General features: G+C 45.5%; 1 protein-coding gene across 1 annotated transcript; it reads left to right on the plus strand.

The window, feature by feature from the left end:
- Window positions 1-6,200: 6,200 nt before the first annotated feature.
- On the plus strand, window positions 6,201-9,433 carry LOC119337495 (protein NUCLEAR FUSION DEFECTIVE 4-like). The gene is made up of 3 exons (XM_037609657.1): window positions 6,201-6,740; window positions 7,306-8,183; window positions 8,521-9,433. The coding sequence occupies exons 1-3, from the start codon at window positions 6,408-6,410 to the stop codon at window positions 8,999-9,001; spliced, it is 1,692 nt and encodes a 563-aa protein (XP_037465554.1). The 5' UTR covers window positions 6,201-6,407; the 3' UTR covers window positions 9,002-9,433.
- Window positions 9,434-15,542: the final 6,109 nt, after the last annotated feature.

Genomic DNA, 15,542 nt, shown 5'->3' on the forward strand with positions numbered 1-15,542 from the left:
ACTAGCTAGATGGCTTCCTCTCTCTCTCTCTCTTGCTTCTCAATACAATGGTCTCTTGGAGATCCATATGATGTAAGTCTTTTTGCGGTGTGTCTGTTGGGATCCGATGAACTTTGAGTTTATGATCAGATCTATGTTTTTATCCATGAAAGTTATTTGAGTCTTCTTTGATCTCTTATATGCATGATTGATTATAGCCTCGTATTTCTTCTCTGATATTTGGGTTTTGTTTGGCCAACTTGATCTATTTATCTTGCAATGGGAAGATGTGCTTTGTGATGGGTTCGATCTTACGGTGCTTGATCCCAGTGACAAAAGGGAAAACGACACGTATGTATCCTTGCTATTAAGGATAACAAGATGGGGTCTATTCCTGCATAAATAGATCTTGTCTACATCATGTCATCGTTCTTATTGCATTACTCCATTTTTCCATAAACTTAATACACTAGATGCATGCTGGATAGCGGTCGATGCGTGGAGTAATAGTAGTAGATGCAGGCAGGAGTCATTCTACTAATCTTGGACGTGATGCCTATATAATGATCATTGCCTGGATATCGTCATGAGTATTTGAAGTTCTATCAATTGCCCAACAGTAATTGTTTTCCCACTGTTTGCTATGTTTCTCGAGAGAAGCCACTAGTGAAACCTACGGCCCCCGGGTCTCTTCTTTAATATATTTGCCTTCACGGTCTATTTTATTTGCTTTTATTTTCAGATCTATTAAACCAAAAATACATTGCTGCACTTTATTTTATTTGTGATCTATTTATCCAATCTATTACAACTTTCTCCCGTCTCCGTGTCTTCTGGCGCCGTTACCCGAAAGGGATTGACAACCGCTTTAACACGCCGGGTTGCGAGTATTTGCTATTTGTTCACAAGAGCTGTTTACGTTGTGTTGCATGGTTCTCCTACTGGTTCGATAACCTTTGTCTCATCACTGAGGGAAATACCTACCGTTGTTGTGCTGCATCATCCCTTCCTCTTTTGGGAAATACCGACGTTGTTCAAGCAAACATCACCATGGCATCCTTGCAGACGTGTAATTTGTGCTCGGCATACTCCCTCTGAACTCTCGGCATGTCCTTTGGGGACCATGCAAAGATATTCCGATTCTTACGGAGGAAGTCGACGAGCTCGCCTTCCTATTTGCTATCGAGGTGGGTGCCCACGTCAATGTACTTGCTGCAGCTGGGGTCTTCCGGGTTCAGCTTAACCTTCTTGGTGTCCTTGGACGGCTAGAGCGAGGCCTCACCGGTCGACTCCTTGGCCAAAGCTGGCACAGCCGGCTGTTCGCCAGCCAGCGCTTCAATCCTATCGAGCTGGCGCCACTCCTCGGCTATGACCAGCGGCTCGACCAACTTGGCGTCGGCTTGGGCACACTCCAAGGATTTTCTGTAATCGCCGACGATAGTGATGAGGCCCTTAGGACCCGACATCTTCATCTTCATGTAGGTGTAGTGGGGAACCGCCATGAACTTGACAAGCACAGGTCGACCTAGCAGCACGTGGTACGCACTGGACAGGTCCACCACCTCGAACTAGATAGACTCGCGCCGGAAATGATCGCTCGTGCCAAAGAGGACGTCAAGCCGGATCCGGCCGATGGGGAAGCAGGAGAGACCCAACACGATGTCGTGGAACACCGTCCGGGATGGCTCCAGGTGCTTGGCCTCGATGCCGAGCTTGGTCATGGTGTCGCGGTAGAGGATGTTGATGTTGTTGCCGCCATTGATGAAGACCCGCGAGAACTTGCAAGTGCGCTTGGCAGCGACGATGGTGGGGTCGAGGACGAGGGCGTAGCCACCCGGGTTCGACATGACGGCTGGGTGGTCCTCTCGGGTCCAGCTGATTGGGCATTCCGACAACTAGATATATTTCGGCATGGCCAGGATGACAGTGTTTACCTCCTGCCGGAGCATCGCTCGCTGCGCTTGTCACACCAAGGCTGGTGAAGACAACCTAGCTCGCATTTTGGTTGGGGTAGACTTCATCGTGCATCGCGCCGTTTGCCTAGATGAACGGAAACGATCTGCTTCCATGGGCTTGATGGGTGCATGACTAGATGGGAGATGGCCCGCCGCCACCGTCGGCCGGCCGGGGCTTCGCCCTGCGATGCCGATCGTCGACGGCGAGGATACGAGGGGTGTGAGGAGGCGCCCGAGGCAGTTGGGATGGGTGGCCGCCCGTGTCGCCCTAGCAGGCGATGCGGGGCGTTGCGTTTTGCTTTTAGGACTAGTATTTTGTCCCCTCGATAATCTGTAGGTACATCGATCTATCTTGCTCCTCAGATCGCAGCCAAGATGCTACGACCTGGCTGTCGGTCTCTATCGGGACTCTTTCAAGCCCAAGTTCTCTTGCCAATTATGTTGCTCACCTGCAAGCCATGAGCTTCGCCCCCGCCACGAATGCTCCATGGTGATCTCGTAGGACTGCCCTGCCTCCACCTGCATCATATGCCCAATCCAAAACACCATCGACATTAGCTTTCACCCACCCTTCCTCTGGAGGAGACCCACGCCGAAGTCGCGGACCCGCCGCCCACACTAACTCTGCCGACGTGAGGCAAAATGGACAAAATTGACCTATGGGCGAAACAATTTCACAAAGTGAACTGTGAGTGCAAAAAAATTCACTCACCCTTTTGTGTGGTGCCCGACAAGTAGGCGCTGCACTACACTGTGTAGCGCCTTACTGTAAGTAAGGAGACAGTAAGGCGCCCGACAAGTGAGTGAAAAAATTTCACCCAACTGACCCTTTTGTGTGGTGCCCGACAAATAGGCGCTGCACTACACTGTGTAGCGCCTTACTGTCAGTAAGGCGCCCGACAAGCGAGTGAAAAAAATTTCACCTAACTGATCCTTTTGTGTGGTGCCCGACAAGTAGGTGCTGCAGCGCCTTACTGACGTTGCATTACACTCTGTAGCGCCTTGCGCCTTACTGACGCTGCATTACACTCTGTAGCGCCTTACTGTTCGCCTACTTGTCGGGCGCCACACAAAAGGGTAAGCTGGGTGAAACAATTTCACTCACAGTTCACTTTGTGAAATTTTTTCGCATCCCCCATAGGTCAATTTTGTCCATTTTGCCCCGACGTGGGGACGTTCTATTCAGGCGACATGCCATTCCTCCAATAGCCTTCAGGTGCACCTACTTTGGGTGCAATCTTATACAACACTCGTGGTTTTTGTATTACTAACATCGATTAGTTCATCCTCTTTTGCCTTCACTTTTTTTTTTTTGAAGTGAGCTAGGGTCTTTATTCAAAACTCAAGTGTGTCTGGAATACAAATTATATCTGGACGGTACCCTAGCCACAAGTGGTGACCAACTGGTAAAGTAACATCGGCCTTAACTAATGCGTGAGCTTCAAAGTTGCTCTTTCTAGGCTCAAAACAAAATATTACATCGTTAAAATCCCTGCTTCTATGATTGATCTCACTAATCAACGTTGCGTAGACTGAAGCAGCTCCCTTCTTGATGTTTTCTACCACCTCTAGACAATCTGAGGCCACCATCAACCGGTGGATATGAAGATCAACAGACAAGGCTAGTGCTTCATTACATGCATGTGCCTCCAAAGAAACAGGATCAACCAGGCCGTCGAAGACAACGGCCGATGCACCAAGATAACGACCCTGCATGGTCCCTGCACACGACTGCTGCCGCACCCCGATTCCCCTGTCGGGACAGACCCCGTCCACATTCAGTTTCGCCAATTCATTAACAGGAGGAATCCATCTAGGGGTGGGTCGGAGAACTGGAGAAACAGCTCTGGATTTTTGCTGAGCAATAGCAGCTATCTCCAAATCTTCTAGGAATCTATTAATGAAGCACCAAGTAGAAACCGGACTTTGGAACTCGTTGTCATGTACTGCTCTGCTTCGTGGTTTTTGTATTACTAACATGAATTTGAAGCAACGTCGATTAGTTTATCCTCTTTTGCCTTCACGGGCGGTCACTAACAGCATTTCCTATTTGCGCCACAGGCGCCAGTTAACGTGTATTTTGTTAACTGGCGCCTATGGCATCCTAAATGGGCCGGCCCATCTAGGCGCCAGTTGATGATTTTTTTTTTTTGAAAATTCTGTGAAATTTTTTGAGATTGATGAACTTTTTTGAATATTGATGATTTTCTTCGAAATTTAATGAACAGTTTTCTTGAAAATGGATGAACTTTGTTTTATTTGTGAACTTTTTTTCAGTTCCATGAACTTTTTTTCAATTTCTATGAACTTTTTTGAAATTTGATGAACTTTTTTGAAATTTGAATGAACTTTTTTTCATTTTGATGAACTCATTTGAGATTGGTGAACTTTTTTGAATATTGATGGAATTTTTCGAAATTTAATGAACATTTTTCTTGAAAATGGATGAACTTTTTTTATTTGTGAACTTTTTTTCAGTTCCATGAACTTGTTTTCGATTTCTATGAACTTTTTTCAAATTTTGATGAACTTTTTTGAATTTGAATGAAGTTTTTTTCAAATTGATGAACTTTTTTCAAAATTGATGAACCTTTTTTAAAGATATGAACGTATTTTTTCAAATGGGTGAACTTTTTTTCTTTAAATCTGTAAACCTTTCTTGATTATATATTTTTATTTTCATAAAAAAACATTTAAAAAAACTGGGGGCAGTACAATAGTGGGCCGGCCCATGCTAGCAGTGAGCTGTATAGGAGCTCCCGTCACGAACGTCACGGGAGCTCCTATACGGCGCTGCAGGCGCCCGTTGACGCTCCTGGCGCCTGCAGCGCCCCTCGCTGGGCCGGCCCATGAAGAGTGCAATCCAGTGAACATAAAACACTCGCAAAACCAAAAACGGGTAAAAATGATACTCTCCTCAGGATTCGAACTCGCCACTGCATGCTAACAAACAGGTGCCACCAGCCACACGAGCTACTTGCTATCTGTGACTACTAACAGAGGCAGCAACTTAATAACAAGGCCACAGTGCTATTCTATTGAACATAGTCATTCATCTATGGTACCACTTTTTTTTTTTGAATTATTTGGAAAAAAGATCGTGATTTTGAAAAAAGTTCTTCATTTTGGAAGAAAACGTTCATTGACTTTCAAAAAAAAGTTCATGAAATGAAAAAAAGTGCAATAATTTTGAAAAAACAGTTCACAACAATGAAAAATGACCATGAGTTTGAAATAAGTTCATGAATTTGAAAAAAAGTTCACCGAAATTTGGAAAAAGTTCATTGAATTTCAAAAAGTTCATTGGATTTGAAAAATAGTTCATCAAATTCGAAAAAGTTCACCAAGTTATCAAAAAAGTTCATCAGATTTGAATTTTTTTTGCAAAAATTTCACAACAATTTTTAAAAAGTTCATCGGGATTTGAAAAAAGTTCATCGAATTTGGAAAAAGTTCATCGGATATGAAAAATAGTTCGTCAAATTCGAAAAAGTTCACCAACTTTTCAGAAAAGTTCATCGGATTTGAATTTTTTTTGCAAAAAGTTCACAACAATTTTAAAAAGTTCATCGGGTTTGAAAAAAAGTTCATCGGATTTGGAAAAAGTTCATCGGATATGGAAAAAGTTCATGGGTTTTTGAAAAAGTTCATCAATTTTGCAAAAAAGGTACATCAAATTTCAAAAAAGTTCATTCAATTAAAAGAATATCATCGAATTTGAAAATAAGTTATCGATTCTGAAAAAGTTCATCGGTTCTGAAAAAAGTTCATCGAATTTGAAAAAAAAACGCGCACTAAAGTAAACAAAGAAAGATGAGAAAAAGAAGAAAAAAGAAAAAGAATAAAAAGGAAACCGAACTGAAGAACAAAGTAAAAAAGAGAAAAACGAGCTAACTTTACACGCTCGAGCGGGTGTCCCTGGTGGCTACAGCAGTGCACTTTCAACGACTTGGTCGTGTGTTCGAATCCCCGTCGGCACACAATTTTTGCTGGTTCGAAACCAGGAAAAAGAGAACGTAACGGGCCGGCCCAATTAGAAATGCCTGCAGGCGCCGGTTGGTGAACCGGCGCATAAGCGCCAAATAGGATATGCCGAACGTCACGGACGCGTCCGCTCACACATCTGGCTGCGCCAGGCCGGTCGTGGCCCAGCCTCCGTTCCAGGCCCATCTTGGCTCGCGCGCTAGGCCGGCCGATCTCTCGCTTTTCCCCTACCAAATCCTGAGATCCCGGCACCTGCTTTGCATAGGCAGGCCGACACTGCCCCCCATCCCCGTCGGAGCCTCCCCCCATCGCTCCCCTTTTCTTTCCTTCCACCTGTCCAAAACCCCCATTAAATTCACTTCCAAACTCGCTCGCCATCCCTCCCTCTCGCAGAGATTCCTCCCCCTCTCCACCCCGAAAACCAGGGCGGCCAGCCAGCACTAGCAATAGCCGCGCAGGACCCAGAGATCCAGCTCCGCTCGGCCGAGGATGCGGGGGCCGGGGGCGGTGAAGGCGGGGAGCCGGCCGCCGTGGCTGGGGCTGAGCGCGGCGGTGTGGGTGCAGGTGGCGGGGGGAGCCAGCTCCACCTTCGCGCTCTACTCGCACGCGCTCAAGCTCGCGCTCGGGGTCGACCAGCGCCGCCTCGCGCTGCTCGCCGTCGCCTGCGACGTCGGGGAGAACCTCGGCCTGCTCCCGGGCGTCCTCTGCAACCGCCTCCACCCGGCCCTGCTCCTCCTCATCGGCGCCGCCGCCTGCGTCCTCGGCTACGGCACCACCTGGCTCACCGTCTCCGGCGCCGCCCCGGCACTGCCCTACTGGCTGGTGACCTCCCCCTCCTTCCCTGCACTTCAATCCGTATATTCATTATAATTTAAATCCTCGATTGGTTCCGAGGTCGATTTCTTAAGATCCTTTTTTGTTCAGTAGTTGCAACCTGTAAATTTAGGGGAACTTGAACTGCTCTCGTTCAGTAAATTTAGGAGGTTTGGCCGTATGCATCGCTCTGATGCAGAGGCAGGGTTAAACCCCCTTTTCAAAAAAAAAAGTAAATTTAAGGGAAAGTAAAAGTAATATTCTTTTCTTTTGTGCCAGGTGGCTGCTTTTGCAGCTGCAAGTTAACATCTTCTGGACTAATATATGGACGAATATGTTCCCCGCAAACAAACGTCCCTTTCTATGATCCCAACAACATAGTATAATAGCGAACACTAGCAATCAAGTAATCGCCGGTCATATTTGGCCAAAGGAAAGCACCATTTGGCCTTGTCCGCTGGCAATGTGTGTGCACACATGGAGGATTTTTGATTCAGCCTTTCGTGGCAAACTTTGCTTTGATTATAGTATACTGTGAATTGACTGGTGGCCTTCCTCCTGTATTTTATTACAGGTATGGTTGGCATTGTGCCTTGCTGCAAACAGTGGCGCGTGGTTGGGGACTGCCGTTTTGGTGACCAACATGAGGAACTTCCCACTCAGCAGAGGTGCTGTTGCCGGCATCCTTAAAGGCTACGCCGGTCTAAGCGCTGCCGTCTACACCGAAATATACACCGGCATACTTCACGATTCGGCCGCGAGCCTTTTGCTTTTGCTCGCTCTCGGGGTACCTTCTGTGTGTTTTCTGACAATGTACTTTGTTCAACCCTGTCAACCCTCTCTGGTGCCGAATTCTTCAGAGCAAGTTCACTTCCTGTTCACACAAATCGGGAGTATTGTTCTTGGGGTTTATCTTGTTGGGGCCACAGTATTGGATCATGTCGTAACACTTAGTGATGCAGTGAACTATTCTCTGGTTGTTATTATGGTCCTTCTCCTCTTTGCGCCGGTTGCAATACCCTTGAAAATGACATTGTTTCCAAGTAACCGAAGAAAAGGCCCGTCGGACTCTTCCGGCGCTGATAGTGATCATACAGAACCATTTCTTCCACCTTCTGCCTCCGGATCAAACCTTAATGATCTAGACGATGAGGATTCCTTTGATATTGATATTCTCTATGCGGAGGGTGAAGGGGCTGTAAAGCAAACGAGAAGAAGACCAAAAAGAGGAGAGGACTTCAGATTTCGTGAAGCGCTGCTCAAGGCAGATTTTTGGCTTCTCTTCGCAGTATATTTCATCGGTGTTGGATCTGGAGTCATGGTCCTTAACAATCTTGCACAAGTTGGAATTGCAGCAGGTGCTGTGGACACCACTATATCGCTCTCTCTGTTCAGTTTCTGCAACTTTTTTGGCCGTTTGGGAGGTGGTGCTATTTCTGAGTATCTTGTCAGGTAATGAAGTCTCTTGTTTTACTGGATCACATTTATTCTTCAAATATAGAGTTTGTCAATCAAGTAGATATTTTCTACCTGCTGTGATAGAGTACCATGTTAGCTAGGTAACCTTTTTCTTAACAAATGTCTGCCATTCTAGTTTAGGAATCAACTGTTTCCCTAGTTGAATGATCAAAGTCTCCATTCCAGTTTCAGATTAAGTCAAACAATATTCACTCTTGCTTAGGGCCGGACTGCTTTCTCCGGTCCCAGCTGTGTACAAATTTGCAATCAACAAAAAAAATTGAGTGGGTACAATTTGAATTTTGGTATGACCATGGTGCTTGTTTTCCAGGTCATGGACAATTCCCCGGACAGCATTGATTATATGCACCCAAGTTGTGATGATATTTACATACCTGCTCTTTGCATTGGGTCTCCACTCTACACTTCACGTCGCCGTTGCCTTGCTTGGCATATGCTACGGTATCCAGTTCTCAGCGATGATCTCAGCATCATCAGAGCTGTTTGGGTTGAAGCACTTTGGGAAGATCTACAACTTCATCTCGCTCGGGAATCCACTCGGCGCGCTCCTGTTCAACAGTCTCGCGGGATATTTCTATGACCTCGAGGTGGAAAAGCAGCATGCCACGACAACAGACTTCGACGTCGCGTGCCATGGCCCCAATTGCTTCAGGCTCACGTTCTTTATTCTGTCCGGCATGGCCTGTCTGGGCACACTGCTGAGCATAGTTCTGACCGTGAGGATCCGACCAGTTTATCAGATGCTCTATGCCGGTGGATCCTTCAGCCAGCCCCGGAGCTCCGCGCATTGACTGACGGCGACCGGAGCTCTCGGGTCCCTGGAGATACGATGATCGGACTCGGAGAGCTTGATTGATGGTCTGTTGTAATTTATGGCACTTGAAATATGAGCATGGGCTCTCATTTTTGTGGTCTAATATTGCCATCCTGGAACCTGGGTCTTGGCTAGTTCAGATCTGGATCTCCAGGATGCGGTATCGTATTGAAGGGTTAGTGTACTGATGCATGAACCCCCCGAGGATATAATAACTGGGATCGCTACACTTGTAGAGTGGCGATTTGTAGTATTCTTATTCACCCCAGATCATGTATTATTTGGATGGTTCTCAGGTTGTGAGAAGCCAGCCATGTAAAATGATGCCCGTACTACTGGTTACTGGTGCTCTCTCTGTATACCACTGAAAAATCTTTTTAAAATGCTAGTACCCGTTGTCTTGGTAACATGCCACTGCTGCTTATAATTTTTTTTATTTCAATTTTGATCAGATTTAAGCAGAGGTGGCCAGATTTAAGCACCGAAGTCGATATAGATCTACATCTTGGTCTCGCTAAGAAAACTGCACTGAAGATGACAGATCTATATGCCTGCACAACAGGACGTGTTACCGTCCTTTTTCATTAGCTACCTGCTGTCGGTTTATTCCACTTTATCTGTCTGTGGCATCATATACTCGTGGAAATTACTCCCTCTGTAAAAAAAATCCTAGAGGCACCGAAGATTACGGCATCACATGGGATACTCAACGCTAATTTATCTCCCCCCCTGAATTTCATGGGGGTGGACCCCGCCTCACTCCTTTTTTTGCGAGAAAACTTCTGATCTATTCATCTTCAATCATGGCAGTACAACGAACACCGGAAAAATAAAAATTACATATAGATTTGTAGACCACCTAGCGGCGACTACAAGCACTGGAGCGAGTTGAAGGCGCGTCGCCGTCATCGCCCCTCCCTCGCTGGAGCCGGACAAAACTTGTTGTAGTAGACAGTCGGGAAGTCGTCGTGCTAAGGCCCCATAGAAACAGCGCACCAGAACAGCAACCGCCGCTGATGAAGTGTAGCGTAGATCGGAATCCAACCTGAAAACAGACGAACGTCGACGAACGACAACCAAATCCGAGCAGATCCACCAAAGATATATCCGGAGACACACCTCCACACGCCCACCAACGATGTTAGACGCATCACCGGGACGGGGGCTAGAGCCGTCTCGCCTTCCTGAACAGGACACAAACCCTAACAAAACTCAAAAAACCATATAAAAACGGAGCCCTCCCATCGGCAAGGGCCGGGATCCACCGCTCCCCCATGGCCCTAAGGCCACGAGAGACGAGGCGGACAGACGCAACGCCGGCGGGAGGCAGGGAAACCCTAATCTTTCTTGGGGAGGAGGACAGGAGTATACCGGCCCCACCTCACTCCTAATCTCGAATCAGAAACTGCCACCTAATTACACTCTGTTGAATCCGTCAAAATCACCCCGTCCGTGTAGCATTACTCGCAGAAAAAAATTGAATTTTTAGATCACTACTATTAATTATTTACAGAGCGAGTACCTGATATCGGTCCATCGCCGGGTCAGTTGGTCGGGCTTGTGTCATCCAAAAACTTGAGGAGGTCTTAGGGGGTGAGCGACCTGGGTAGATTTGGTAGGGCTCCGCGTTTGAGATGGATGCGATCATGTGAATGACTTGGAAGATGCCGTGGGTCGACTCCCGGCTGCCTTCTGAAGAGCATGATCACGCGCTAAGAGCCACATATAGGCATTTTCGATATCTGGCGCACACCCCTCCTCGGCACTAGTAGCAAATGGGGCCAGCCATTTAGTGTTTTTTGTCATCGGTCTTAGAAGTTTTTCTGGGCAGTTTTTCTTCGGGTTTTTCAGCACGGCTTTGCCTGGTTATCTCATTTTTCTTTTCTTTTTTTTCTTTTCAAATGTGTGAACTTTTTTTATCCGATATTTGTCAAATTTGTGATTTTTTTTTCTTGAATCATGAAGTTTTTTTCTTCATATTTACGAACTTTTTCCCATTTTCATGATACTTTTCCAAATTTATGAACTTTTTCGAATTCACAAACTTTTCCAAATTTTATGGACTTATTTCAAATTCATGGACTTTTTCATTTCCGAGCATCTGCCTCGCACGGCTAGGTCCCTCCTGTTGCGAGGCAGAAGCCTGCCTCGCCTACACGGCGCCGCGGGTCGGCCGGCCTAGTAGGACATGCACGTCATGCTAACATCACTTGAATGTATTTTTTGTTCATTATTTTTTTTAAAATGCATATATTAAAAAGACTTAAATTTACTTAACAAAATTAAAACCGTGAATTTAAAAATATGCTGACATAGTATTAAAAAATTGTTAGTGCAGTTTTAAAAAATGTTCATAACTTTAAAAAAAACATGATAACGAAAATGTTTCCGCTTTACAAAATCATGAATTTGAAAATTCTATATATAATATAATAAAATAGTGTTTTCGTAGTGTAAAAAAATGTTCCTTACCATTAAAAAATGGACAACACATTTTATGAAAATATCCCTGCAAAAAATGGTATTCAAAAAATGTTATATGCAATGTAAAAAGAAGATCACGTAGGTTATTTTTTTATTCCATTCAAAAGATGTACATGAAATTTTAAATAAAAAATCACATGTTTCCAGAAAAATGTTTCTACAATGTATAATTTTTTTGTGTAGTTTAAGAAAATGTTTATTGCCAGTTAAAAAATGTACAACTTATATATGGAAAATGTTAGCGTGTATTAGAAAAAGTGTTAAAAACATGTATTTACAAAAATATATATCATGTATTTGAAAACTACCGAACTTGTATCATAAAAATGTTTCACATGTGCTCTAGAAATGTACATTGTATACTGAGGAAAGATAGACACGAGTTAAAAAATAAAACCGATAATAACCACAAAAAACGAAAAAGGAAAAAAAAAAGAAAAACAAAAAAACGAAGACAACCAGTTCGGACACCGCCCGAACTGAAAAAATGCCACCCAACTCATCAAAGTGAGGGCAAACTTCTGGGTTGTCTGGCACCGCTCAAATCCAGTCAAATTGTTGGGAGGATTTGGGTCGTACAGGCACGCTCGGGGGCGTTCGTCTTGTCAGACCAGACTACCCCTACCCCACAAATATCCCATCCATGTATGCATCCCAGACTAAACCGTAGCCATTTGTCACTACACTCCATTACCGGTTCACTCCACCAACTCCTCTCTGGTGATTTCTGGCCATTTGCTGCATGGCGGGTAGCGGATCTAAGTCCAGTAAATCCAAATCTGTCAATTGAGACCTCATCCCCTGCTCAAACGAGGAGGAGATAGTCGTCCAGTTGGTTCTTCGCCGTTCCGGGAGGATACCCAAGCTCCGGCGTGAGATCCACTCTGGCTTTAATCCATTACTGGAAGCTCACGACAAATGGAGCACTAGGCGTGCCCGTGCCTTCGTGGCGTACGAGCTAGTGGGGCATGGATCCAGCGACAGCAATGCATCCACCGGTGGCTCGAGGTGCATGTTCACTCTGGAATAGAGACGGTGAGCGGTGGTCGGAAATACATGCGTGCCCTCGAGGATGGCCCCACAGCGTCAAAGCAACATTGGCACTAGGTTCTTGTGCCCACGACGTCGGGCTCCAATCCCAAGGTCAGGCACCAATGTGCATAGCCACAAATGCTTTGGAAGCACCTCCATGCAAAAAAGTATCTCAGTCCAACAGTTCGTGCAAAAAAAGTCCCCCCTGCCAGACTAGGCATCCGAGCCTCCATGCTCACCCTGTCGCCTCCTTTTTCTCGCCATTCGCTTCCTTCTTGGTTGCCTCCTTCTCCGACGTCTCCAGCTACTCCTTCAACCGCTTCAACATCCTAAGAAGCGGCTGCGATCTCAATCGTCTTCTCTTCGTGCTTGGCCTTCTTCTCTTCGAGCTTGAGCTTCTTATTAGTCGCCACCATTAAGATGTTAAACCCCTCGACATTTTTTCCTCCTTGATGTTGGACTGCTTGACACATGCCTCCTTCTTCTTTACCAAGATGTCCTCTAACCTCTTTGTAATGTTGTCCACCTCCCCTTCACGCTTCTCCTTCTCTTCCTTCCACTTCTTTCCCCGGAACCCTCTTCTAACCTTCTAAAAACACAAGTGCTCCCTGGGTGACTTTGGTAATTAATGTCAACGTATCTCTTGTTGGACTAATAGTTTTATCTAGTGTATTTCAGACAAATTCAACTATGGCGTGGAAAGGACGAGAGGATGTGGACCCCTTCAAAATGCTAAGGACAAATATTATCAGAAGCTCAAGACTCTTCATCTTTATTTTAGTGATCCAAGATGACTTTGAGTTTATAAGGAAGCCAATACTATAGAAAGGGGATGAGGTGTTGCTTAATGACTTGCTTGCTCAAATGCTTAGTGATATTGCCCCAAAAATCTTAACCACTTTCTCTATACAAATATGCCAAAACCTTAAACTCCAACTCGACCCCACCGATTTTTTCTATCCGGAGCCACCGAGTTCATATGACATAGCCATAGCCAGAAACCCTAGTAATTCGGTCTCACCGATACGTGTGTCGGTCTCACGAGATGGCCTTGCCAGCGCTCTATGACTTGTTGCATTTATTTTGGTTTCACCGAGTTATGCAATTGGTCTCACCGAGTTGGCTTGACAGATTCTTGGTTGTCTTATTGCTTCACTTCGGTCTCAACGAGTTGATGCAATCGGCGCCACTGAGATGATGCTTGCCATAAGCCCTAGCACATCGGTCCCATCAAGTTGTTCCAGTTGGTCCCACCAAGATTCCGAACATTCATATTTTTGAACAGATCGGTGCCACCGAGTTTAACTATTCGGTCCCACCGAGATGAGTCAACTGTGTGTAGCAGTTGGTTTTTGTGTGGAGGCTATATATACCCCTCCACCTCCTTCTCCATTTGTGAGAGAGCCATCAAAACATGCCTACACTTCCACCATATATTTTCTGAGAGAGAACCACCTACTCATGTGTTGAGATCAAGACATTCCAATCCTACCACAAGAATCTTGATCTCTAACCTTCCCCAAGTTGCTTTCCACTCAAATCATCTTTCCACCATAGCCAAATCTGTGAGAGAGAGAGAGAGGGAGAGAGCTGAGTGTTGGGGAGACTATCATTTGAAGGAGTTTATCATCAACACACCATCTATTACCTTTTGAAGAGCGGTGTCTCCTAGATTGGTCAGGTGTCGGTGGGAGCCTCTGTTAAGACATGGAGTTGAACCAAGAAGTTTGTAAGGGCAAGGAGATCGCCTACTTCGTGAAGATCTACCCGAGTGAGGCAAGTCCTTCGTGAGCGATGACCATGGTGGGATAGACAAGGTTGCTTCTTCGCGGACCCTTCGTGGGTGGATCCCTTCATGGACTCGCGCAACCGTTACCCTTCGTGGGTTGAAGTCTCCATCAACGTGGACGTGCGATAGCACCACCTATCGGAACCACGCCAAAAATCTCCGTGTCTTCATTGCGTTTGCAAACTCCAATCCCATCCCTTTACTTTGTTGCAACTTGCATGATTTACTCTTTCCGCTGCATATACTCTTGTCATGTTTGCTTTAAATGTATCATGAATGCTTTAACTTGTGTTAAAACTCAAACTTAACTTGAAGACTTTAAAAATTGCCACTTTTGCTTGTTAAGGGTCTAATCACCCCCCTCTAGACCCCTCTTCTCGACCCTCTCACCTTCTTGGGCAGATCGTTTGTTGACTTGGTTGGATCACCCGCTCCTTCCTAGGTGTCGATACTAGCGTTCTTAACGGAGTCGGCATGAATAAATTCTACTTGGGTTGTCCACTCAACTTGAACAACAATGCATGAGGACGAAGTTCCTCTTCTCCACCTCCAAGAACAAGTTGCACGCACCGGAAAGCTACAAAGAAAAATATTGTCAACAAGTTGCATATTCGACCAAATGACCAACACGTAGAGCATATCTGGCCAACAAGTTGCATATCTGATCAGGTCAAATGACCAACACATAAAACATATCGGGCCAACAAGTTGCATATACGATCAGTCCAAATGACCAACACATAGAGCATATCCGGCCAAATGACAAACACATATAACAATTTGCTTGCTCAGTGATTTGCCCACCACTTGGCCATCAACCGATAAGTTGCTTCAAATGGTCGCAATACTTGGACACAACCTCTTGGATGGTGTACCATTAATGGTTGAGTGACTTTGTCCCATGGTTGTGGATGAGTTCACCGGCATAGGGCTCGAAATGCTTGTGCTCATGGAACCAAGTACGAATGTTGGACCAAAATGTTGCTCCCTTTTGCTACACGTCATGGATCAGATCGATGCTAGTGGTCAACCACACATCACACAACAACTCGTCCTCCTTCATGTTGAAGCTTTTTCCTATACCACTCTTATTTTGGATCAACAACAAAATCATCTGGAACAAGGCTTTCATCACCACCCTTCTCCTCCTTGTCAATGTATGAATTCGCCTACTGGGTGTACGTGTCCGTCTTCGTGCCCGGTTGGGTGTACG

Source organism: Triticum dicoccoides, chromosome 7B (assembly GCF_002162155.2).
Source record: "Triticum dicoccoides isolate Atlit2015 ecotype Zavitan chromosome 7B, WEW_v2.0, whole genome shotgun sequence".
In the NCBI taxonomy this organism is placed as follows: domain Eukaryota; kingdom Viridiplantae; phylum Streptophyta; class Magnoliopsida; order Poales; family Poaceae; genus Triticum; species Triticum dicoccoides.